This window comes from Peromyscus eremicus, chromosome 14, assembly GCF_949786415.1.
Source record: "Peromyscus eremicus chromosome 14, PerEre_H2_v1, whole genome shotgun sequence".
Lineage (NCBI taxonomy): Eukaryota > Metazoa > Chordata > Mammalia > Rodentia > Cricetidae > Peromyscus > Peromyscus eremicus.
In genome coordinates this window covers 64,570,640-64,594,534 of record NC_081430.1, presented here as the reverse complement: position 1 = coordinate 64,594,534, position 23,895 = coordinate 64,570,640, and the positions used below count along the sequence as shown (strand labels likewise).

Here is a 23,895-nt window from a genome sequence, read left to right as displayed (position 1 = left end):
CCATGAAATAAATGTACAACTATACATAGTTGCTGCTTAGCAGATTCCGGCTATTAACATTAACAATGAAGTTCAAGATATTCCAGAGAGGTTGCGTTTTCAAACTGAATCAAAACAATGATAATACGTTTACAACAACTTAATTTTTCAATGTGATAAGTTTGACTCTTAACTCAGTTCTTTGTAGTAAGTAGTTTAATCTACCTGGAAATGGCTGCTCCCCAATCAATAAAATATAAAATGCAGACTTTTGTAATAATTTCTAGTCTTTCCTTGAGCCATATCCTAGTCTGTTGGACATCCTCATGAATATCCCAGTGGCACCTCAAACTCAATGTGCTTAAAACCAGACTGGTTTAGACATAGATCAGCCATGAGCCAAATCTGGCCCAGAGATGATTTCTGTAAATAACCTTCGACTAGAACACACTCATGGACATCGTTCATTCATCAACTATAGCTGGAGCAGTACAATGGCAGGGTTAAGTCTTTGCAATAGAGACCATATCATCAGTTCAACTTAAAAATCTGCTGACCTCTGATTACTCTTCTCAAACCTACTTCTTTCCTTTATCTGATAACATGATCACTTTCCTTTGACTCTGAGACCCCGTGGTCACCTCTGCTGGGATGCCCAGCCTCATCTACCAGCAACTCCTTCCTCAACCTCCAAAGCCCTGCTGCCCAGGCTTCTTATGAAGTCTCCGCTGCTCTGTCTGCAGAAAGAGTGTCTCCACTCACTTCCCCCTGGGCCAGTGAGACCTGGTTTAAAAGGTCCTTTATCACACACATTTTCTGGCATTCATCTTCTGTGTGGCATCAAGGCAGTGTGTGGACTCCAGGGTGTGGACCACAGTAGGTAGTCAATATGCTGATTCAGCTTTTTAAATGTAATTCAATTACTTCTGCAAATCAAAGTTTCTTTTGAGGTTTAATTCAAATTCCATTCTGTGAAGATCCTTGCTATACATTTGTCTTCCTGTTGCTCTAATCAGCATGGCTATGGTCTCCCATCTCCTTTAATCTTGAATGTTCTTGTTTGTTTAACCAGAGAGGGCAGCCCTTTCATGTCTTTCTTTCTTTTTCTTTTTTTGTTGGATCCCCTTGAAGGAGAGCACTACCCCACCCCCTGGGTCAGCACAAGCGCATTCCACTGGGCACAGCTCCTGACTCAAAAGGAGCCAATCCATAGGGAGAATGATACAATCAGTGGCCGGACGAGGACAGGCCAAGGAGACCACAGTGGACCACACAGGCTACAGCCCAAAGGAGGCTGACAGGAGTGTTAGAGAGCGGATGGGGGAGAGCAACAGGACACAGAGTGAGGGAGCCAGTCAGCAGGGATGCAGAGCAAGGGGAACAAAAGCCCACGGAGAGCAGGGATGGGGCCCAAGGAGAGATAGCCTGATGCTCCTGGCTAGGTTCTGGCTCTCCTGGTTTGGTTCTTCTCACACACCGTCCAGAGCTATGGGTCAACTAGACTGGCCTCCTGCAACTCATAACCCAAGCAGCCTTCACCATCTACAGAAGCTTTAAGCTTTCTCTACATACAGAAAGTCCTCTTTAAGAAAATTAGAATGAAAAACTACTTTGGCAATTTTGAAAAGCTATGCAAGGCCTGTAAGTGGGGGGCACTGGAGCCTAACTTCATCTGTGTGTGCACCCCCTCACTCAGGCCAGTACTCCATTCACCTCTGTGCACACCTCGCTCCACAGGCCAGACTGGAGGATGACTAGGCAGCATGGAGCTAGAGCTGCCTTCAGGGAATGCAGAGGAGAGCAAAGAGAAATTTAAAGCATTTAATTTTTTAAAAATCCTTTTCAGATATTTTAGAGAACCACATTAAAGATCATTTAAAAGACCATTTAATAGAAATGGGTCCTATCACTCTGTCACGGTCCTACTAAAAATACTTTTAGTCAAGCAGAATTTGTCTCATTTAAACCACTTAAATCTACTTATTTCTAGTACAAGTTCCCCCTGGAGTGCTTCATTTTGTCCCACACCCACACCCCAACTCCCAGTGGAAAGCCCCAGGCTCACCTCCCAGGTCTGGGACAGCCGGCTGACAGAGGCAGTGTTGAGACCCATCACGATAGCAAAGAAAGAGTTCAGGTTCTGCTGAGCTCTGCAGCTGTGAATAAAGGAGTGGGGACTGAGAAAACATTCTTTCAAACAGTGGGCAGTCACTGACAAAGCTCTGAGACTCCTGGGACACAGCTTCAGCCACATACCCGTCACTGTCTGTCCCCAAGAAAATCCTTCCCGACACTGCAGAGGACCCCTCCCCCTCTAACACTCATTTGTGTACATTTATGATTTCTGTAATCGTATTTTGAAATGCCCACGTCTCTGCATCCACTATGGACTGTTTCTGCAGCTCTCCTCAGCTTCGAGTCTGTGCTTTTTGTGTATCTGGCTGATGCGTCCCTCTCACCTCACAGGTCTAAGTGCTTTCATTCATCCAGACAACATTCTTTCCTATCAACAAAATGGACACCACACTATCTATCTATCTGTCTATCTATCTGTCTGTCTGTCTATCTCTCTGTCAATCATCTATCATCTATCTGAGTATATGGCATAAATTATGGTATACTGCGCCACATTTTTTCATTTATAAAAGCAAGAAAATAAAATGGAGCACTTTTGTAATCCCTGCACGGGAGGTGAACAGTGGATTCAGAAGTCCAAGAAGATTACCTTCTACTACAATGAGAGTTCAAGGCCACCCTAGAAATACAGGCTGCCTCTTAAAAAAGAGAACGTTTCATAATTTTTTTTCAAGATTTATTTTATTTATTATGTATACAGTGTTCTGCCTGCATGTGTCTTTGCAGGCCAGAAGAGGGCACCAGATCTAATTGCAGATGGTTGTGAGCCACCATGTGGTTGCTGGGAATTGAACTCAGGACCTCTGGAAGAGCAGTCAGTGCTCTTAACCACTGAGCCATCTCTCCAGCCCCGTTTCATAATTTTTTAACTTAGTTTTCCTAGTGTAGACTTTGTTAGTTTCAATTCTTCCCTGTTACACAGAATACTACAACGGGAATCTTTGTTATGAAACTTTTCACTTAATTGTGATATTTTCCATTGGGCTTCCAGCTATGACAGGATGGTACAAAAGCTATAAATGTGAAAAGTGTTTTTACTTCTTGTTTATTTGTTTAGTTTTGTTTGCTTTGAGACAGAGCCTCATTATGTAGCCCAGGCTGCACCGGAACCTACTATACAGCTCAGACTGGCCTCAGCTTCACAGTGCTGGGAAACTGAGGCACCACGTCTACCAGCTCCAGGTTCCGATACATGCTGCCTTCCAAAGCTGTGACATTTTAGTGGCTCATTCACTCATTTTAGAGTGAATAAGAATGGGCTGTGTGTTCTGGCAGGTCCTGTCAATCTTGTGAACCAGACACAGCTCCAGTCTAACTGTACCTGGACTCCAAGTTGGGGAAGAGAGTTCTCTCCCTGTGAAGAGAGGAGCTGGAGAGACACTGCTGTCCCCACACATAAAGCACAAGGCATGTGGAGACATATGTCCAGCAGGCACATCACTACCAAGCCTTCCCTGCTATGGCTGGTCCCCACATCTGTCCAGTTCTGGTACAGCCCTCAGTTCCTATACTTAGGTATGAGGCCCTTGGAGCCCAGTCTTACTGATTCTTCCTCTGGTCTCTTGTCAACTTCCACAACCCCAACGGGCCCTGAGTGGCATATTCCACGGACGCACTGAAGGAAGGGGCCTCCTGCCCATGACTATTTTGAGATTCTCTGCTGTCCAAGGCTTAGTACTGACTCCACATCTCTTCTGCCACTCACTTCCCTTATTCTACACTACAGACAGTTCACAACAGCCAGAAAAGCTTGAGTTAGCTCCATCTCTTGATGTAATATTTTGAAACACCAGCTCCTCTGCTGTCAGTGAGAACGCCCCAATCCACTGCCAGAAGATTCCTCCCACCCGAGTCCTCCCACCAAGGGGGGCCCTACAGGTGACTGCCACCATCAGAGAGGAAGCTCCTTAAGGCTGGAGCACATATCTACCCATTTGTTTTACTGTGTATATCCAATGGCTTAATGCACAGCAAGCCATGCACAGAGTAAGTGCTGGAACTGAAAACAAGAACTTTTAGGTAAATGGTTATTATTTTTCATGATGAAGCCTTTTCACTCAGCATCATTTATCTATAAACGTTTTTAGATGTTTTCTATCTTTTATCTGTTACCTTCTCACTCACATACCATTTCTTCTGGTCCACATAGCTTCATTTTATTCACAAAATTCACACACACACACACACACACACACACACACACACAAACACACACACTCATCTGAATTTGTTTTTTAAAAAAAGAAATCAAATTAATATAGACACAATTTCCGAATGAGACAAATTGATTCTGAGCAGAAATTAGATACTAATCGGGCCTGGAATCCTGTTACCATGGGCCATTCATTCTGAGATAAGAGCAGGCTGCCTGACACTAAGCATTCCAGTCCAGCAAACATTCCTTTGTCTGTGTGAGGAAAGAAAATCCACTCAATCCACAGAGGTGGGGGATGGGGGTGGTGAGGAGGAGGAAAACATGAATATGCAAATCGGATGCCTTAGGCAGGGAAAACACTTCATGACTGTGGAAATTGCTGTTTTCCCTTGGTTCTTCCTACAGTGTGATTATAGGGAATTTAACTTTATGTTTCAGTTGGCATTCTGTTCCATGGGCTAGGACAGAGACCAGTATCATAAATAATTCAGGAGCAGGGAACTAGAAGGAGAAGACATGAATATATTTCATTTCCCCAGGTTAGATCCAATCTTATACTGGGGAAGGAGCTGGGTGGTGCCACTTTACTCTCTGAATATGGGTGTTCTATTTCTCCCTCTAACTCATGTTCTAAGAAACCTTTTAACCATAAAATCCACCTTCAGGAATCTCAGAGCCCATTTTAGAACACACTGGCTGAGTTAACAGACAAGCAAACAAACAACAAAAAACTACTAAAAACTACCAAAAAAAAAAAAAAAAAAAACCCACTCAGCACGAAAGTGTCAGCCCTGGGTATAGACCCATTAACCTGCTCCTCCACCTAATCACAGCAGACCTCACAGGAGCTTCCTCAGTCTCTTGGCCAGTTCCAGGCGAGCTTTCCTATCAGTCTCTTGGCCATAGACTTTCCAAGGGTCCCTTCTGCCTTCTCAGTCAACCTGCCTTTGCCAGCCGGTCTCCTACAACTTCCTTCTCAACGCCACACGGTGCTCATCACATCCACAGAGGCTGCCTGTCCTGCGAAGCCCATCTCCAGGGCACCCTCCATGGGAAGAGTACTCCTCTTACCTGGGACGCTAAGAGAGCAGCAAATGCTCCTCCTTTCACCAGTGTTTCCTCTCTCCATTCCCACACTCCTGAGATTCAGCCTCCCCTTCTTCCAGGCCGGGACAGACTCAGATCCATACCAGGCCCTTCCTTGTTCTGCTCTACAGAGCCGCACATGGAGCTACAGAAGCACCCTGCAGCCTGAGGCCTGATTTCCCACAAGGTCTTACCCAGATCCACCCACACAGAAAGCGATCACTCTGCACTTTCTGAACAAGCCAGGCTGACATGAACATTTGCCCCCCCCCCCAACCCCATGGGTTCCAGAGCTGTAGGTTTAGCCAGATCAGGTACCATGTAGTTAATCTCACATGGCTGCATTACACTGAATTGTAGAGGCTATTTTCCTTGTCCTGATGCCCTAAACAACTCAGTATTAATGACAGTTTCCTGCGGAAGGACTAAACTTCCCAGCCTCCCTTGAGGATTACAGAAGTCATTCCTGCCCATTTCCATCCCTGTAAGGCACTGCATCCCATCTTCCCCTGTAGGCACTTTGGCCATCACATACATGGGTGACAAGATGCCCCCTCACCATGAATCAACATGGTCCCCCCTAAGGTCAGATGGAGCAAGCCTGCCTTCCTTCTCTCCCTCCCTCCTTCCCCCCTTTTCCTTCCTTCCTTCCTTTCTTCCTTCCTCCCTTCCCTTCTTCCCTTCCCCTCCCCCTGTCTTTCTTTCTTTCCTTCTTTCTTTCTTTCTTTCTTTCTCTCTCTCTCTCTCTCTCTCTCTCTCTCTCTCTCTCTCTCTCTCTCTCTTCCTTCCTTCCTTCCTTCCTCCCTTCTCTTCTTTCCCTTCCCCTCCCTGTCTTCTTTCCTTCCTTCCTTCCTTCCTTTCTTTCTTTCTTCAGCAGGGCCACCAGTTTCTCAGGCAGCCTTTTCTTTTCATGTGTTTCTGCTCTTCCTCTCTCACCTTACTGTCTCCCCCAACACGACACAGTCTGACCTAGGTGAGAGGCCATGCTGCATTCCCTTAGAACATGCACGTAACCAGAAAAACACTGGGACTAGCTAACCATAGACCTAACTCTGAGGTGCCCTAGTTAGGTTTTGGGGACCACTGGAGCTCAGCTGACTGAAACTTTCTTAAGGCCTACTCAGTGGAAGACACAGGAGCTTTCTCCTGGCGGGGAGACTACTTGTTCTGACAACTTTCCATTGGTCCCATGGCTCCTTAACCCTGGGATTGTATATGTTGGGGACATCCCTTATGTTCCAGGGGCATTTGGTCATTTCCAGATGTAGGGGATGCTCTACTCCACTGGACATTGGCCCCTGTCTGTACCCTGGTTCTCGGCCCAGTCATGCGTTCCATATTTTCTGTACCAAAAGACACTCCTTTGGCCTGCCTGAGGGCTAACTTAAGAAGCGCCAACTTAAGAACCTGGTGACTCTCCTCTGCCTTTCAATGAAAATCTGGCCTCAATATACATTGAACAAGTAGCTACTGCTGGCCCAGATTTGGAGCTTTTGATTTCCAATACCTAATTCTGTAAGAAAAAAGGAATGGCAGCGTGGTCCGAGGCCCCCCTCCCATAAAATTCACAGTTCACTTTAATCTTTCTCAAGGCTCTGACTTACAACCATACCAGGCTAGAATGCCTGCTGGCCGCCATTTCTGCTGGGCCTCCAGACTTGTATCTGTTCCTAACAGAGACAGCACAGAGCTTTTTTGCCTTACACTTTTGTCTTACTTGTGTTTATGCCTTCCCAAACCTAGAAAATCCTGCTTTTATCTTTAGTAGCTAAGAGGTAAAAGCATTTCGAGTTCTCTGCTCTCATCTTCAGACACATACAAACTGGTTATGGATATGCAGATCACTAGGTTCAGACTTACAGACATTTAAACGTCTCTTGGGTATGGAAAGATTGTTTATGTTGTTCTATTATACTGAGACCCAAGAACATCTGTTTAAAAGTTTCCTCCAAAGTCTCTGTTCTGGGTTGGGCAGGCCACATGACTTTCTGACAGGGAGAACAAGCTGGGCTGTGGTGGGCAGAGGCAGGAGGATTTCTGAATTTGAGGCCAGCCTGGTCTACAGAGTGAGTTCCAGGACAGCCAGGGCTACACAGAGAGACCCTGTCTCAGGAAAAAAAAGTGGGGAGCGGGGGAGGGGGGGTGGCGAGAACAGCCAGGAAAAGACACTCTGCTTGAGAACAAAGAAACTATTTCTACAGTGGTTACAACTGGCAAAGTGTTTAACTCCGAATTATCCACCCCCCCTTTTTTCTGATTTTGTTTAATGCTTTTGTTGAAACTTTAACTTTCTGTGTTTTAGAATTTATAAGTTCATTGAGTATGATTTAAAAAGTCTATGTATAGATAAAATTAATTTGCTATAGCATACCACATATGTAACTTGGAATCAACTCTTATTTAGGAAAAGGGTGTGCACCTGATGGGCTCGCCTTGGAGTGAATAACAACCACATGGCTTGCCACCATCTTGGCAGCCACGTGACTCAGCCACCATCTTCAATAAGACTAAAGGAAGAGCAGATCATGTGATTTCACTGCCATGGTGGTAAAGGCGACCATGTTGTCTACATACACTAAAGCAACACCCGTGAAACAACCAGGCCCATGGAGCCCTCAGCCAATCATCCCAGCTCCCTTTTATTAGACCAAGGAGGCAACACCAGGCTTCCAAGATGATTTGTTCTAAAACCAAGTCATAAAAATAACCAAAAGACAAAAAAAGGCATCGTGTAAAAGAACGTTATAAAAGGATCAGGAAAATGAAGTTCTCATTTTCTCTGTGGACTGTATTTATAGTTTAAAGATTGACACTAAAGGGTCTTTAAATCAAGAATTATATATTTTTAAGGCTCATATAAAATCCCAATCTTATAAGAGTTAGTAACATTGTAAACTGTTAAATATAATTAAGATATACAAGTTAATGGTCAGTCATGCTAAATATAAAGGTAACGTATTTACAGATACAAGCTTGGAGGGAGAGACCAATTTATAGCCCTCATTATATAGCCTTCTGTGTATGTTGTCAGAGTTAAGCCTGAAATGAGTCAAAACAAGCCTGAAATGAGTCAAAACAAGTTTGAAGTAAACTTAGTTTGTCTAATGAAAAATAATATTCAAAAACAGGTGTATTTTAAAAATTACTTATAAAAGATTAAATTATTAAGTGAAATGGGTTAAACATACAATATACTTGCATGGCAGGAAACCTCCAGGCTCAAGTACAAGTTCCCCCGGATGAAGCACCGTTCTATTAAAGCTGCATGCTAGCCTCCTTACAGGACAAGGATGCATGGCAAATAAGACTGCCAAAGTCTGCTGCTTCTGTCTCTGGCTGTAGGCCAAATGAGAAAATAACTTCCACCTATGTAAAGATGAATCTTCATGTCTCACATAACAGGGGAATGGATTTCTTTGACCAGTGGGGGATTTCAGAGTCTGTACCCACATCCTAAATGTCTCAAACAAGAGGGACAAACAGCAATTATTCTACCCTCAATGTCTTCCAAACTGACATATGTGCAAAAAATATTCTAAATTTATTTATAATGTATATATGTACATGTTCATTGAGTGTGTGTGTGTGTATGTCTGTGTGTGTGTGTGTGTGTGTGTGTGTGTGTGTGTGTGTTCTCTTTTGTTCTCTGTTGTGTGGAGGCCAGAGGTTGGCAGCAGGTACTTTTTCTTTTTAATTGATAAGTGTCTTATCTCATTTAATTTTATATATTTTTTGAGATATAGTCTCACTATGCACACCAGGCTGGCCTTGAACTCACAGAGATCCTAGCATGCCCCTGATTGTCCATGATACCCCACCACACACATGCCATCTTTCATTTTCCTCGCCCACTGGCAGTACCACCAGCCACGTTGTGCAAGGGCTCACTGCCTGGTTATAACTAAGCAGGCAGCTCAGAGCTTGAGTCTGGTATTTTGACATTTACTTTAAGATATGAAAACTTCGAATGCAAAGACATAAATATTCAAAAACAGACCTTTTCAATCATCTGGCCACTGAACTCTATTACATTTTATATCCCAACCCTTTTTTATCATTATAAAGAATAAAATAAAACAAAACTCCCAACCCCCCACCAATACCTCTCCAGGGAACAAGAGAAACAACACTACTTCCACCGCTAGACACCTACTGCGCAGCGATCTTGATGAACTTTTTCACCAGCTGCACGCGCTTGCCCAGCTGGCTGCAGAGCAGAATCTCCGTGGCCACCCACAGCTGGACCTCGTTGCATCTCTGGAGCAGAAGGCTGAGGTTGACTGTGTGCTCCCCACTTCCCTGTCTGCTGAACGTGAAGTAGATCAGCTCTTGCTGAAAGAAACACGTCTATTTTTAGCTCAAGTCAAGCTGATGCAAAATTCTATCAGTTTATGAGCGGTTTTGAGAGGCCACATCCATACCCTTCATGCGTTGACAGAAAATACAGCAGATAACTATGTAGCATATTCAAGCTAGGTTACCCTTAGTTTTCAGCTATACTTTGTTCACTAATGTTTACACACACAATTTTTTTCTTTTTTTCAGAATGTGAGGAAGACATCCTGGTACAAAGTCTGGAACATTATAAAGTTTAAATCACAGGACTTTTAAAAGGATCCACTAAATATGGCACTAGTATTTGCTAGCACACATCAGAGCCGACAGATTACGGATTATTAGGATGGTCCTCTGAAGCATCCTGAGCACTGGTAAGGGTCAGATTACTAGACCTCTTCCCCCATTTCTGATTAGTACTAAAACATTCTTTGATACTAGGTCTCACCACATTGCCCAGGTTGATCTTGAACCTGTGGACTGCTGATTCTCTGGCCTTAGCCTTCCAAGTAAAGAGGACTATGGGTGGGCACCACCACGCCTGTGCGTGGATTCTGGAAGTCTGTAATGCTAACAAGTCCTCCGGTGGTGCTGTTGATTCTGGCCTTAGCAGATGCTCTCTGAGAATCAGTGTTTTAAAGATATTACAAGATCATAAGCAGAAATAAAGTGGAAATAAGGGCAGAGTGCAAAAGTTCACCAATGCGAGCCAAGACCAGTAACTGTTTGGCATAACCCAGACGAAGAAATGGAGAGGTTTGCTTTTAACTGAGTGCATGTGTCTTCAGGAGTCCCGCACAAGCAGAGGCGGACCCACTTGACTGACACAAGTCATCCAGCCTGAGCGAGTCCATACCATGCGCAAACTGGATTATAATGCTAAAATATTTCAATGAGAAAATATGAACAAATTTAACGAATACTGTAGAATGAAAGGCTTTACGGCTTCAAAAAAACCAGCCATGAGTTTCCCTGCAAAAGGAAAGGCCGTGCACGATGAACGCACCACACGGGTACAGACCTGTGGCGTTTTCTCTCCTGGTTCCTGTGAGACCTGCTACCACCAAGATGTCAGTAGCATTTTGCTCCTAGCATGTAATTTATAAACATTATAATCTGTCCCCAGGGGAGGTGTCCACACACACAGTAATGTAAAATTTATAAGACAGTATTTGAAGTTTCATAGCACATTTATGAAATATGAATTTTTTTTGGTTTTCAAGACAAGATTTCTTTGGTAGCCTTAGCAGTCCTAAGACTTGCTCTGTAGATCAGGCTGGCCTTGAACTCACAGAGATCTGTCTACCTCTGCCTCCCAAGTGCTGGGATTAAAGGTGTATACCACCACTGTCTGGCAAATTTATGAAATATTCTTAAGTAAAAGGATGGATGTATATGTGAAATCTTAACACCGAGGTAAAATTACTCTTCAATCTCATTACAGCACCATATATCAGTATAAATCTATACAACCACATCCCCACAGATCGTACACTTCCCTACAGGTGTCTGTGCATATAAACCCAGCATGTCCACACTTACCTCACACCAAGCACATGACTGAACAAGAAACAAAGAAAGCATGATACATATTCTGACTTCCCCAGAACGAGGTAGATTTTCAATACATTTTAACTCCTCCAGAGAACTTTTAGACCACCCTATGCTAGCATAACTATATCACCACACAAATGTCTCAAAACAACAACAACAACAACAAAACCATTCAGTTAAAAGTTAAAGCAACATTATCAACTTCACCCTTTAACCCCCTGCTTACCTCATGGATTGAGTTGAACAGACTCCAATCAAAGCTCATTAATTCTAGAGCAAGGTCCCAAGTGTTCATTCCCAAAATCCTCATCGACCTTTGCTGTGATTCCTCATTTTCTGCAAAAGGATTCTAAATGGACAGACAGAAGCAAAAAGATTCTAAATAGACAGACAGAAGCAAGAGGATCTTCAGTAGTTCCCCAATGTTTCACAGTTAATTGGCTGCCCACAGGGAGGCTCTAGAAACTCAGATTAGAAAAGTAATCCTTTCTGAGTGTGCTTAATATTTTCCCTGCTCTGGTCACCGTCAGTGAGTTACAGTCAATGTAGGAAACAGCCCTGGAACAGTAGACCATGATCAATGATACATCACCCAGTTAGCCTGCCCCTCCCCCTCCCCCACAAGCTCACACACATCCACACACCCACAAATCTGATTATAAAACACAGCCCTGACAGACAGCATAATGAAAGCGAAAGCCCTGGAATCACTTTGGCTTCTGGTATGAATTAATGTGCCAGCAGGGTTAGTATAAAAACAAACAAAAGAAATGTCATAGAGCACTTCAATAAAGACAGACATGGCTTTTACAGGAAACATGCTTTACTAGCCTCATCTCAGACACATGCTTACAAATTTTTATTACAATGCCCTTGGAAAGTGAAAAATCTAACATGAAATAAAAATAAAAGCTATTTTATTTAGAGCCCATGTGGTTAGCTAATATAATCTATGTAACAAATATTTTTTCCCCCCTCATGGAGATGGTGGCTAATCACTCTGAGGCTGATAACAGCACTTCTTTTAAAATCTGGAATAAGACTCTTAAATTGCCAACACAGCCTTAAAATTATCATCACTTTTGAAGTTATTAAATAAACAGTTCAGTATTTTCCTTAAAATAACTGATTTTTTAATTAAAATACACATTTTCTCATTTAAGGGGTTGGAGTCAAAGAGCTAACGATTTAAATAAAACGAAGAATGGGCATTGGCTATGCTTACACTTGCCTACAGTCTATGAGGTCCCTGGGGTCACTTCCCAGTATGACAAAAATAAATGACATGGGGAACATGCCACTTTAGAACTTATAATGTTTATGAAAAGGTTTCCTGCTAAAAAACAAACAAACAAAACTAACCACAGAAGACCTTCACAGACCCCCCCTCCCCCACGGGGTTGACAGCCTTGAGGGCGGCCAAGCACAAGCTGCCTCCCCACCCCTTGTGTCAGAAGACCCTGACAGACTCTGCTGCTGAGGTGGGGAAGCCAGGGCTTCTCAGGGGATTGTCTGCTCGGGTGGGGACGAGACACTGAAACAGACTCAGAGAGAAAACTGCAGGGTGGGGACTAACGGCTGAATCGCAGGCTGTCTTGGGCTTTTGTCCCTTTTATTATTCCCCAAATTGGCCCCTAAGCATAGTTTGGTTACCATCTGGTTATTCAAGGCTGTCCACTGCCCTGGCCAGGCAACATTTTATATTTCTCTATTCTACTCCTCCAGGCTGTAAGGTTTGATTCTGAGGAAGATCTGTTAATCTATGTGACAGTGTTAGTGGGTACAGTGAGCAGACTCATGTGTTATTCTTCCCCAACTGTTGTCTGTGAAGATGGAATTCCTAAACCTGCTTCCCATAAGGACATGTGCAGTGGTGTCCAAAGCTGGTGTAGAAAACACTGGATGGCAGGATGGAGTCTCTGTCCTTTTAGAACATAGCTCTCGGCACCCATTTATTCCACTGGGGCACCTTAGACTCTCTGAGAGGCCCTGTATAAGCAAGTCCTGGGGAATTATACCAGGTGGCTATGTGGCTGAGAGAGATGGGCATGGTGGACAGCTAGAGTGTGGGTTCTGCTTATAAAAAACCTACAATATCTACATTTTAGACTATATTCTTTCTTAGGCAAGAAAAAAATCAAACTCATTGTCTACTAAAAAGTGCTGGGAGATACCTATGCTGTCCCCTTAGTCATAACTGGTCTCAACATTTACACCAAGAATAACCTAAAGGGCAAGATTATTTACATTTTTTTCAAAATCTTACTCTTCAGGGCATCTGGTATTGTTACCAACTCATCTCATGTAGGGAAGGGTGAATGAAAATCCACCTTTCTTTAAGGAAATGGAACATTCAAGAGGACAGGCTCTTCCCCTCTATATCCACCTGGGAATATATCTCAGCCCTGTGCCATTATAGCTCCCCCCAAAGAAAGAAGAGACTAAATCAAGATTCCATGGGACAGGGAGTCACTATTTTGAATCCTTTATAACAGAAAAAAATCAAGACTGGTCTTAGGGAAGGCGAAGAATTTGTTCAGTCAGGCCTCTGGTTTGCAAAAGACATGTCACTTGGCAGCCTATCCAAGGTTGGAAGAGGAAATAGTTTAATATATGTTTTTCATAATAAAGTATGAAAATATTATTGAGTCTGACACTTGAGTTTCAAGTGCAAGCATAAAAGTCCTTACCAAAGTGTCTGCCAGATCTTTCCGGTAGACAAATATCCGACCTGATGCCTCCAGGGATTTGGAAATGGCCAAGTCATTTGGCTGAATTTCATGCTTTTCTTTATTAAAAAAAAAAGAAAGAAAAAGAGTAATTAGAAACACAAGTAAGCCTGTTAAACCTGCCCAAAAAAAATATTTAAAAATACGTAAATGGACTTTGAGTGAGTTCATTTTTGCACATTTTAACACAATGCCAGGGGTGGGAGGAACATCACCATCTAGCACTCAGAGTTCAGTTCTCCGGAGCTAAACAGGATAGTTTAAGGTAGATAGAAAAATTCACTCATAATCTCTTCTCTCCAAAACAACTGTAGGAGTCCATATATCAGCAGTTAATATTGTGCGTGCACACTTGTTCACACACTCACACTAGTAATTAGTCCTACATATGGTTTTATAGCTTGATTTCACTATAAGCACTTACCTGCTTATTGTTTATATGTCATGTTTAATTGGTTATATAGCAGCCCATTATACCATCATTTAGTCATTCCTCTACTGCTGAACACTTAATGCTTTCCTTTTTTTTTTTGTCATATAAATTAATATATGTCAAGTTCTAGCACAGGCCTGGCACATCGCAGTATCTTGATAAACAGTTCTGTTATTACAGCAGCCATACATGTATTGCTGAAGTCAACATCCTTGCACATAAATCCCTCCTGCTTACATATGACTTTTTAAAGAGACCTCCCAGTATGAAATTACCAGGTGAAAAGGAATATTTGTACAGCCTTTGATGCCAACTGCTGAATTGCTTACCAATTCTCTTTTAGAAATAAATCAATATATCTCCCTAAAGTTAGATGTAAAACTTGTCCACCGAACAACACCTGTTATAGTTTTTGGATGGTCTGCTTTATATACAAGTCAAAAGGCTGATTCTCGGCTACTTTCTGGTTACTCGTGAAGCTGGATGCTCTTGAATTGGCTATTTTATCTCCTTATTGCAAAATGTTTGTGTCTAGGTTTTCCTGCAGGTTGAGCCCTCTTTTCAGAGATGAATGTCCTCCTCCACACTAAAAGTGCACACAAGGATAAAGTGACATTAGAATTTATTCTGTAGCCACACAATCCACTTCCCCCGGGGTGGCACTTTAGTTCCTGGTGTGCATGGGAGACAACACACTTTCTTCTAGATAACTTAACCAGCTTAAATGCCAAATTCTGTTTTGAACATTTCTGGTTAATACAGAGCACATAAATGAGCATCTAATCTATTTCCAATGGGTCAGCATTATAGTGATCAATAGTACTATAGTGGTGGGCTGTTAACACCATGGTAAATGGTCCCACTCAGCTGGGCCCTGAAGTCCTTTCAAGTTGGCTAAAGTATCAAAAATTAAGACTAAATTTTAGCCTCTCAATAAAAATGGGTAGGCTGCTAGGACACCACCCTGGGCACAAAATATCTAGAAATCTTCAAGAACAGTTGTTGCCTTTTTTAGAAAAACAAAAACAAAAACATGAAACGTCAACAAATTCCTTAAACTTTTCTCAAAAAGAAAATAAAACAAAACCCAGGTCATGGTGGTTTGACATTATTTGTAAGACATTATTTGTGAGACGATCTGTAACTAGAGCAATGCCTATATTAAGCCCTGCCCCCCTCACCCCGATTCAAACGTTATTGTTCGAAGGACAGTAAGATGCAGGCAAGGAAGTTCTTTATAGACCACCACACTGCCGACCAGTCCAGAAAACGGACTAACCAACCGACCAACCAACCAGCCAACCAACAAAACCCACTCTGTGAATGGCACATGATGGCCCATTGCCAAACACATGGACAATCCGGAATAAGCTGTCATTTCTGGTGACGACAAAGGACCTGCACACAACAGAACGTCACTGCGCTCCCTGAGGAAAGTAACAGAGTATGAAAGTGGCAGTTCCCAGGCACTGGTAGATATGCAGTGGTAAAAAAGACACCTTTGTAGTTTTCAGATTCTCTCGTGGTTCTGGGCTGGCTTGAGTCTGCTCCTAAGGGGACATGGGCCTTAATTGTGTTGTGGAGCTCACTTGACTGCCTATCTTTTCTTGTACCTTCTCTCTAAACCGGGGCCCAGTGGTTGTTCTCTCAGTAGTACTATCTTGAGAGGCAAATTACGGTTTGATGAAGTTTAATATTGCTTATAATCGTTTAATATTTTGATCTTTTAAAATATATGATACATTTAATATATCTACCTGAAATACATTATTAATTCAAAGCTTTTGAGGACTTGTGTTCCTCCAGATCACTGGCCATTCCCATCATTGGGAGTGATTTTCCTTTCTTAATAAACTGTCTTTATTTCATTTCTCCACTTTAGGATTTTACTTATTTTTACTTATTTTATGTGTATGAATGTTTATTTGCATGCACGTTAGTGTATCAGGTACATGCAATACCCAAGGAGGCCAGAGAAGGTGTCATAATCCCTAGACTTGATGTTTTAGATGGTTGTAAGCTAGAAACTGAACTTGGGGCCTCTGCAAGAGCAGCAGATGCTCTTGCTGAGCCATTTCTCCAGCTCCCATCTCTATTTCTTAACAAACAACCGCCCCCACCCCCAAAACCATTTCCTCATTAAAGTTCATGGGGTTCACATACTTTGCAAATTTTTGCTTTTATTTCTCATAGACAATATGGGGTTAGAGGTTTTTCTGGGGACTCAACCTCATACGTGTAAGACCTTTGTTCTACCAATGGGCTCCACCCTCAACCCTGGATGGTATTTTGTTAGGCTATACAATGAGATGAAAGGAAAGACTCTATTAGGCTTATAGGGAATAGCTTTGTTTCTTTTTTCTTTTTTGCATGTGTAATGGATTGACTTGTCAGACTATCTGACCATTCTGTGAGTAAGAAGGTAGCAGCAGCAACGCTCTGCTACACAATGCTCTAACCTCACGTAAATTCTGAGTCCCTCTCTCCCTGTAGAGCAGTTACTGTGGGTACACAGGAATGCCTTGTATCTGCTCCCTGCCCCCCACACCTGCTGGTTGATCAGTTAATGTGGTACTTCCACTTTCAACTGCTGACGCTCGCTGGGTCATCTTCTTCGAATTTTCCTCAGGGTTAATGAGATAGTAAATGAAGATTGTAAGCCCAGAAGGAGGCCAGTGACATTATGATTGGACAGGCTCCAGTGAAACAAGGGGGTTTGTCCAGGCTGCACACATCGACAATGTCAGCTGGTAATCTGCATGGTCTTATTCAAGACAGACAACAAAGCTTCCTCGGAGGACAAACGAGGCCCAGCAGCAGAAGCTGTGACAAGGCCCGGCTCACCAGGCGTACCTGGGAGAGCACTGCTGTGAGCTGTGGCTCACTGTACAGTTTCCTGTCTTCCAACAGAGTCTAAATATTAAATTCTCAGCCAGCAAGAAGACTAGTTCAAGGCCACCCTCTCCCTGTACAGTAATTAAATCCTTTAACAATTTCTGAAGTTAATTTAAATATGAAAATACAAAGCTTATCTAATGATTAAAAAATGCAAAAAGCTCTTTAATACATTTCAAAACACTGGCACTGTCTCCCTCCTCGATTCAAGGGAGGAAATTCAGTACCCAGCACTACCCCACTGTTGTCATGGAAACACCTGTGGTGGGTGCTGCATATTGCTACTGTGGTCATCCAGCTGCAGGCTGAGAAAGGAGAGGCAGCATGCCTACTCCACAGAATGTCAGCTTCCTCCTGGGGGAGATCCACTGAAAGATTAATATCACGGGACAGAAAATTACTTACCTCCAGAGAACATGATGGCCACCAGAGCCAGATCCTCTTCGGCACGCTGCAGCTTCTCAGCCACCACCTTCAGGATTTCCTGGGCTGTACTGGAAACTTTCGCCTTCACACTGACATAGGAGTGCTCCGTTATATACACATGGCAAAAAACTGCAGGAGTTAAAAGCAGAATTTGTAACCAGAGAATTGTGACCATGAGGTCACAGACTTTTCTAGTCAAGGTGTCCATCTTGCTGTTGTCTGACATGAAAAGTGTGTGCAGCCAGATGCATTTAGGACTACATGAGTATGTAAGGGTCTAGTCTGTCAGCATACGCTTGCAGTGACCAGGCAGGAGCAGTTGACTGGCTTCCTGTCCTGCAAGGGATCCCTGGGTCACATTAGTATGGGCTGGTGACAGACTGTCTGGCCAGAACATGCTGGAAACCATGCTCTACAGACCATACTTTTGAACCCCTTCCTTGAGAGTTGTTAAGATCTCCTAAAGCAGCATATTAAAATGTCTAATGAATAAATTTTTATTTTACACTCCATTTCAGGACAGTCTCAGTGGCCCAATAAAGAACTGCACACTGGCTAGTAGAATTCTCAGAAGTCTATCTGAAAGTCTGTCTGGGTTTTGTGTGCAGCTTTCTCAGTCATTTAAGAATGAGCCTCCAGCCCTGACCTGGTGCCAATGAGTTTTTAAATGGACGTCATCTTTCTAGCCTTTGAAAATTTCCTTTTACTGTTTGCAGTGTTATTAATGAGTAGTAGGGTATTATCACTGTCAGGATGCATGGATGCTGGAAAAAAGTTTCCTCATGATTTGCATAATAGATAGTTTTAATAGTGATGAATATCACTGACACATTACTTCTTACAACAGCTTCCTTTAGCATGCAAATGCTAGCTTCTTTAGACTAAACAGGCAACGATATGCTCAGATATTCTGCTCTATAGTTTCTCAAAAATAAGCAGGGGCTACAGCTTTTAGGGAAATTTTACATGCTATTTCAATGGTATCACAAAATTAAACTCAGGGATGGTTTTCCAGAAATGCAAAGGCAGCAAGCCAGAGTGTGAGCTGCTGCCACAGAGCCTCACACACACTCCCTACACCTGGCACCTGTCTTTGCTTTGGGTAAGTGTGCAACCAGATCAATAGCTTTCAACCAATTATTGTTCTATATTTTGTCAGCAAACTTGAGAAAGAGAAGAGGGGGTGGTCCTTCCTTCGACTCTCTCAATAGAAAAATGGAGATTTTGAGTAAAGATCCAGGCTATAAACCACTACATGGAAGTTGAGTTTATCCTTGTTTAATAAACTGAAGAACAAGAAGAGGCCGGGGGCCTTGCCACACTGAGCCTCTTTGAAGCTCAGCTTAGTAAACTCCACAATTAAATTATAAGAGAAATGGACAAGGAAGGTCAGCGATTAACGAATTAGGAGGTAAGGTAATTGCATTTGCTCTTTCATTTGGGGCAGATGATAGCGCAACACAACAGAAACCTTTCTGCTGGAGGCATCGGACACAATGCCACAGGACAGATTTTTTTTTTTTGTCATTAAGACATTTTATTTCAAATAGTAACCGTTGACACTTTGAATTTTAGCATATGGAGAAAGGTGAGTGGAAAGCTTCACAATAGCACAGGTATTTCAATTCCTGTCTCTCAGCCTGCTGTTCACTCAACCTCTGCCCAAACAGGGAACCTCTGCTACCTCATAGGCTCTGCTATAACATATTCTCACAGAAAACACACCAGCACCTTCAGGTTGCTAACGAGGCCTTTCTCCTTGTACTTGGTGAATGCCTCCACCCGCAAGGGATGTCATGAGTCCTATCATTGACTGAGTGCATTCTGGGTGCGTGACAGACCAGCCTCAGATGAATTTCTCCACACCCATCCTCTCATTATTCTCTACAGGTTTCTCTTCTAAATCTCAGGGACTGACTCAGCTAAGTCCCTGCACACTGGCTTTGGTGGCCCTTCTTGTCAATCACAAACCATGAGCAATGGGTAGCCAGAGCCAGAAGGAAGGTTCAGGGAGGCAAAAGCTGAATTTCCAGCGTATTTTGTAGAATGCAAGAGGGCTCTGTGCACACATTCCTGTTCTTGCTTCTCAAATTAAGAATATCCCTGGTCTTTGAAAGAATACTGCATTGTCTAACAAAACTAACACTCAAACTGAGAAAGGAAAGCCATGCTATTTGATATTAACATTCTTGTCCAAGAGGAAAAATGGCTAGAAATGACAGTTGCTGGCAAGTGGGTTCCTGTAGGAGGATGGTGGCCCTCTTGTATACACATACTCACTTTCTTCTGTTTCGGCCACAGTTCCTCTGTGCTGAAGCCAGTTCTCCTTAAGACTGAATTGGTGGAAAAGGGCTTTATTCTGTGAAAAGGGAGAAAGAACAATGAATGAATGTCCCCTTGCCCTTTGGAAAGTCACAGCTGTTTACAACATGTTCCCAAAGAGCTAGCCAATTTTTTTTTAATATAAAATCTACCCATCCAATCTTAGAGAAATAAAGATGGAGTTACTTCAATTAACAAATGTGGATGGGGAGATTCTGAGCCTTCGCATGGAGGTTGGCCAAGGCCAGCAGCAGGCAACAAACAAGCCCCTCAATCTATTTGGTGCCGAGGACACCCCAGAAACACCCACGATTCTTTAGGAAGACACTTTCCGCATCCCAGCACAAGCTCTGAGATGCAGTTAAAGCAACCCCAGCTCCTGCCTTTTTCAGTTTGCACAGAAGAACCTTGCGAGGTCATTTCACACTCCTGCCTCTGGTTACTACGGTTACCCACCTTCTGCCAGACACCAACCAATGCCCTCTCCTGCATTCCCCCTCATCAAGTTCAGTAGAAACACAACACACTCACTACTGTCTCTGTCACACTGAAAGTGGGAAATATTTCAAAAGACTCTTGGAGTAAGGAAAATCCTCCAATTAAGACTCTTACTTGGATTTAGAGAGAGGGATATGAGCAGTTTAAAATTCAAAATTTTATCAGTTTATCAGGGAAGTTCTGAGACTTTGAAATGCATCACAAAATATGCCCATTGTCAAAAAGTCAAGGGTCCTATACAATTAGGCCTGAAACACAGCAAGGCAGGATGGTGTGGGCCAGCTGCATCCCTGGACTTCCCTATGCCACCCTGTTAGATCTGAGGCAGAAGTCACTTTAATTACAAGAAAATGCCAAGTCAGGCAAGGCAAGCTCTCTAAGCCAGATCCCCTCCCCGCTCCACTGCAGATATAAAAGCATTTACCTACCTTCCTTTGTGGTGAATATTCATCGACGGTGCTACAAAGGAAAAGGTAAGATGTGAGACTCGTGCAGAAGAAAGACTCGCTTTCAGGAACACTGTAGAGAATTCCATTGTTTAAAAAGGACGAAACAGAGCCAGTGAAAAAGTTCTAAACGCCAGTCTGATGATTGGAGTTCCATCCTCAAGATCTACACCGTGAAATGAGAGGTCTGACTCTGAAAGCTGTCTTCTGACCTCCCTGTCAATATGACACTTGGGAACAGGGAACTGCAAATGAAGATTTGCCTCCACCAGCCTGGCCCGTGGGCATTTGGTGGGGCATTTTTGTTTTTGCTTTTGTTTTTATTAATGTTTGATGTGGACAGGCCCAGTCACTGTGGGTGACGCCAGCCAGGGGCAAGTAGTCTTGAAGAAAGCAAACTGAGCAAGCCACGGGGAACAAGCCAGTCAGCAGCATCCCTCCAGGTCTCTACTTTAGTTCCTGTCTTGATTTTTCTTGATGATAGACTGCAATCTTAAGCCAAATAAGACTCTCCTTCTAAATTTTTTTTGTTAGTGTTTTATTACAGCAACAGAGAATCAAACTAGAACACCATGCCATACACACACACATAAATAAATAAATAAATGTCATTAAAATAAAAAAAATGAAACAGGGCAAAACAATGCTGGTATAGTGGTACATGTCTATAATCCCTACACCCAGGAGGCTGAGCAGAGGCAAGATGGTGGTCTGCCTGGACTGCATGGCAAGTTCCAATCTGGGCCACAGAGTAAGACCCTCTCTCAAAAACAAAACAAAAAGATAAAACACACTAGTCATTAATCTACCATGTATAACATATCTGACATCTCCCTCCAAATTTCAAATGAACTAAGGAAAAAAAATGCTACCTATTGGACACATGCATTGTGCTTTCTGCCTGCAGAAAGTAAAGCTACAAGTTGAGAAGAAAGCTGGACTTGTCAGCCTGAAGAAACAGTCTACATCAATAAATGGCATGCACATTCTTTCTCTCCCAGCCCTATTTGAATGGTAATAGGTATTAACAAGAAACACATTGTCATATAGTAATAGATTTGGGGTGAAATCACTTTCTAGATCGCTAAGTAGCTTAGCATCACCTCTGGATGGTTCTGTGAAGCAGAATTGAGGACATTTTCCAGTATGACAGGTGCCTCACTGATCACTGAATATCACTATGTGCCTCTGAAGGCCATCTCCACTCTTAAGAAGGCTAGCTGCACTGGACTGTTTTCCAATACCACAGGCTAACTATCAATTATGGATACCCACTAAGTTCTCAGGAAGTGACATGTTCTCTGTCCATCTGAAGAAACAGGGAAAATATAATGAGTATAACACTGGGGCCCATGTCTCATTCTAAAATGTAAAGACATTCCATAGTCTTATTCCAAAGAAGCAAGGCCCCTCACCCCTTCTCTGTGTGCTTGTGTTGAGGGAGACGACCCATAGCTTGAGTTTGCTAACCCTGAGCCACATCTCCAGCCCAACCATATCTTAATATAGTTTTCTCATTTCAACTTACTATTTTCCATTATAATGTAAAGTTTTAATGGAATGTACTAGATTTCAGTGATACGATTAATGTATTTAAGTGTATTAAACCAGGCATTAAGGTTTCCCAACTGTTACAGTTCTGTCTTATAGTACAGAGTCACATCCAAAGGAGAGACTATTTTGTCATAACGTTTATCTTTCTTTCCTTTTTTGTTTCATTTACTGATTATACTTTCACATCAATATTGTTATTCATATATTCATATGACGCAGACTGTGATCACCACAGTTTGTAGCAGTCATTTCTAAAATATTGTCTACCTTGCACCCAATTTCTAAACGTGCAATTCTGACAACTGAAACAAAGGTTTATGCTTGATCTGTTTGCCACTTAGATTACCCTATATACATCTTTTAATTGTAATGGGGGCCTCTTTACTACAGGTAACTCAGGCTTTAAATATTAAAACAGTTATCTCAAAGGCCTGAACTTGTATTTCTTGAGACACGAACTCACTATTGCTGAAGTTTTAAAAGCATCTTCAACTTGATGGTGTACTTGCTTCATGCTACTAAAAGTAAGCAACTGCACTACAAATTGGATAAATTTGGCAAAGACTGTACCTTGGAACTGAGTAATGACTCAGTGTTTTCATTTACCAAAATTAATAGAGAAGCAGTTAAAACCCAGCAAAGCCAGGTGCTGCCAATCTGAAAGATTTATGAGTGCTACTTATGGGACACTTGGGCATGCCAACAGTCACTTGGGAAATTGGCTTTCTCCCATCTTTCTAAATAGATAAGGAAACCTCAGGGATCTCATAACATTGAGTCTATGAAATGCTCTGTGACTCACTGGAGCCTATTTATAAATCTTTCCTTCCCTATTCCACAGAGATTGCACTGAGCTCCTAAATAATAAGTTAAATATGTGACTTAAAATAAAGGAACAATTTACTGTTTTTATGTACTCAGGTTGTCATGGCCCAGTCTGCTTTTATCATAGAAAACTTAAAAAAAAAAAAGTCAGTGAGTATGACTAGTGTTCTTTTATTTTTATTTATAAAAAATAAAAACACTCAATTTACTACTAGAAATGTTAAGTAATCAAGATAAATCTGGGGTTAAGATGTTAAAAAACATTCACTTTATGTACATGACAGCCTAAACTTTTACATTTGTTATTGTATTCACTAACTAATATGAGGAAAGCTAAATACTTACTGACGGCGATGCATCCCAAGTATCTTCTGAAATTCTTTCAATTCTTTCTCAAGAATTGGGTATTCATAGACGTCATCCAGCACATTCCTGTATATGGTCTGGGGAGAGGATGGAGACAGGAAACGCATCATTAGATTTACGGTCTGTTCTGTAAGGACAGCCAGAGCTCAGTGGTAG

General features: G+C 42.4%; 1 protein-coding gene across 1 annotated transcript in view; it reads right to left on the bottom strand.

The window, feature by feature from the left end:
- The window catches only part of Rapgef5 (Rap guanine nucleotide exchange factor 5), a 100,092-nt gene that overhangs the window by 16,051 nt on the left and 60,146 nt on the right, over window positions 1–23,895 (bottom strand). Inside the window, exons 6-13 of the mRNA XM_059279578.1 lie at window positions 23,719–23,816; window positions 20,977–21,007; window positions 20,009–20,087; window positions 17,708–17,857; window positions 13,936–14,033; window positions 11,472–11,594; window positions 9,510–9,688; window positions 2,045–2,135 (exon numbers count right to left, since the gene is read on the bottom strand). Coding sequence (XP_059135561.1) covers window positions 2,045–2,135; window positions 9,510–9,688; window positions 11,472–11,594; window positions 13,936–14,033; window positions 17,708–17,857; window positions 20,009–20,087; window positions 20,977–21,007; window positions 23,719–23,816 — 849 coding nt within the window. The remainder of the gene's footprint in view (window positions 1–2,044; window positions 2,136–9,509; window positions 9,689–11,471; window positions 11,595–13,935; window positions 14,034–17,707; window positions 17,858–20,008; window positions 20,088–20,976; window positions 21,008–23,718; window positions 23,817–23,895) is intronic.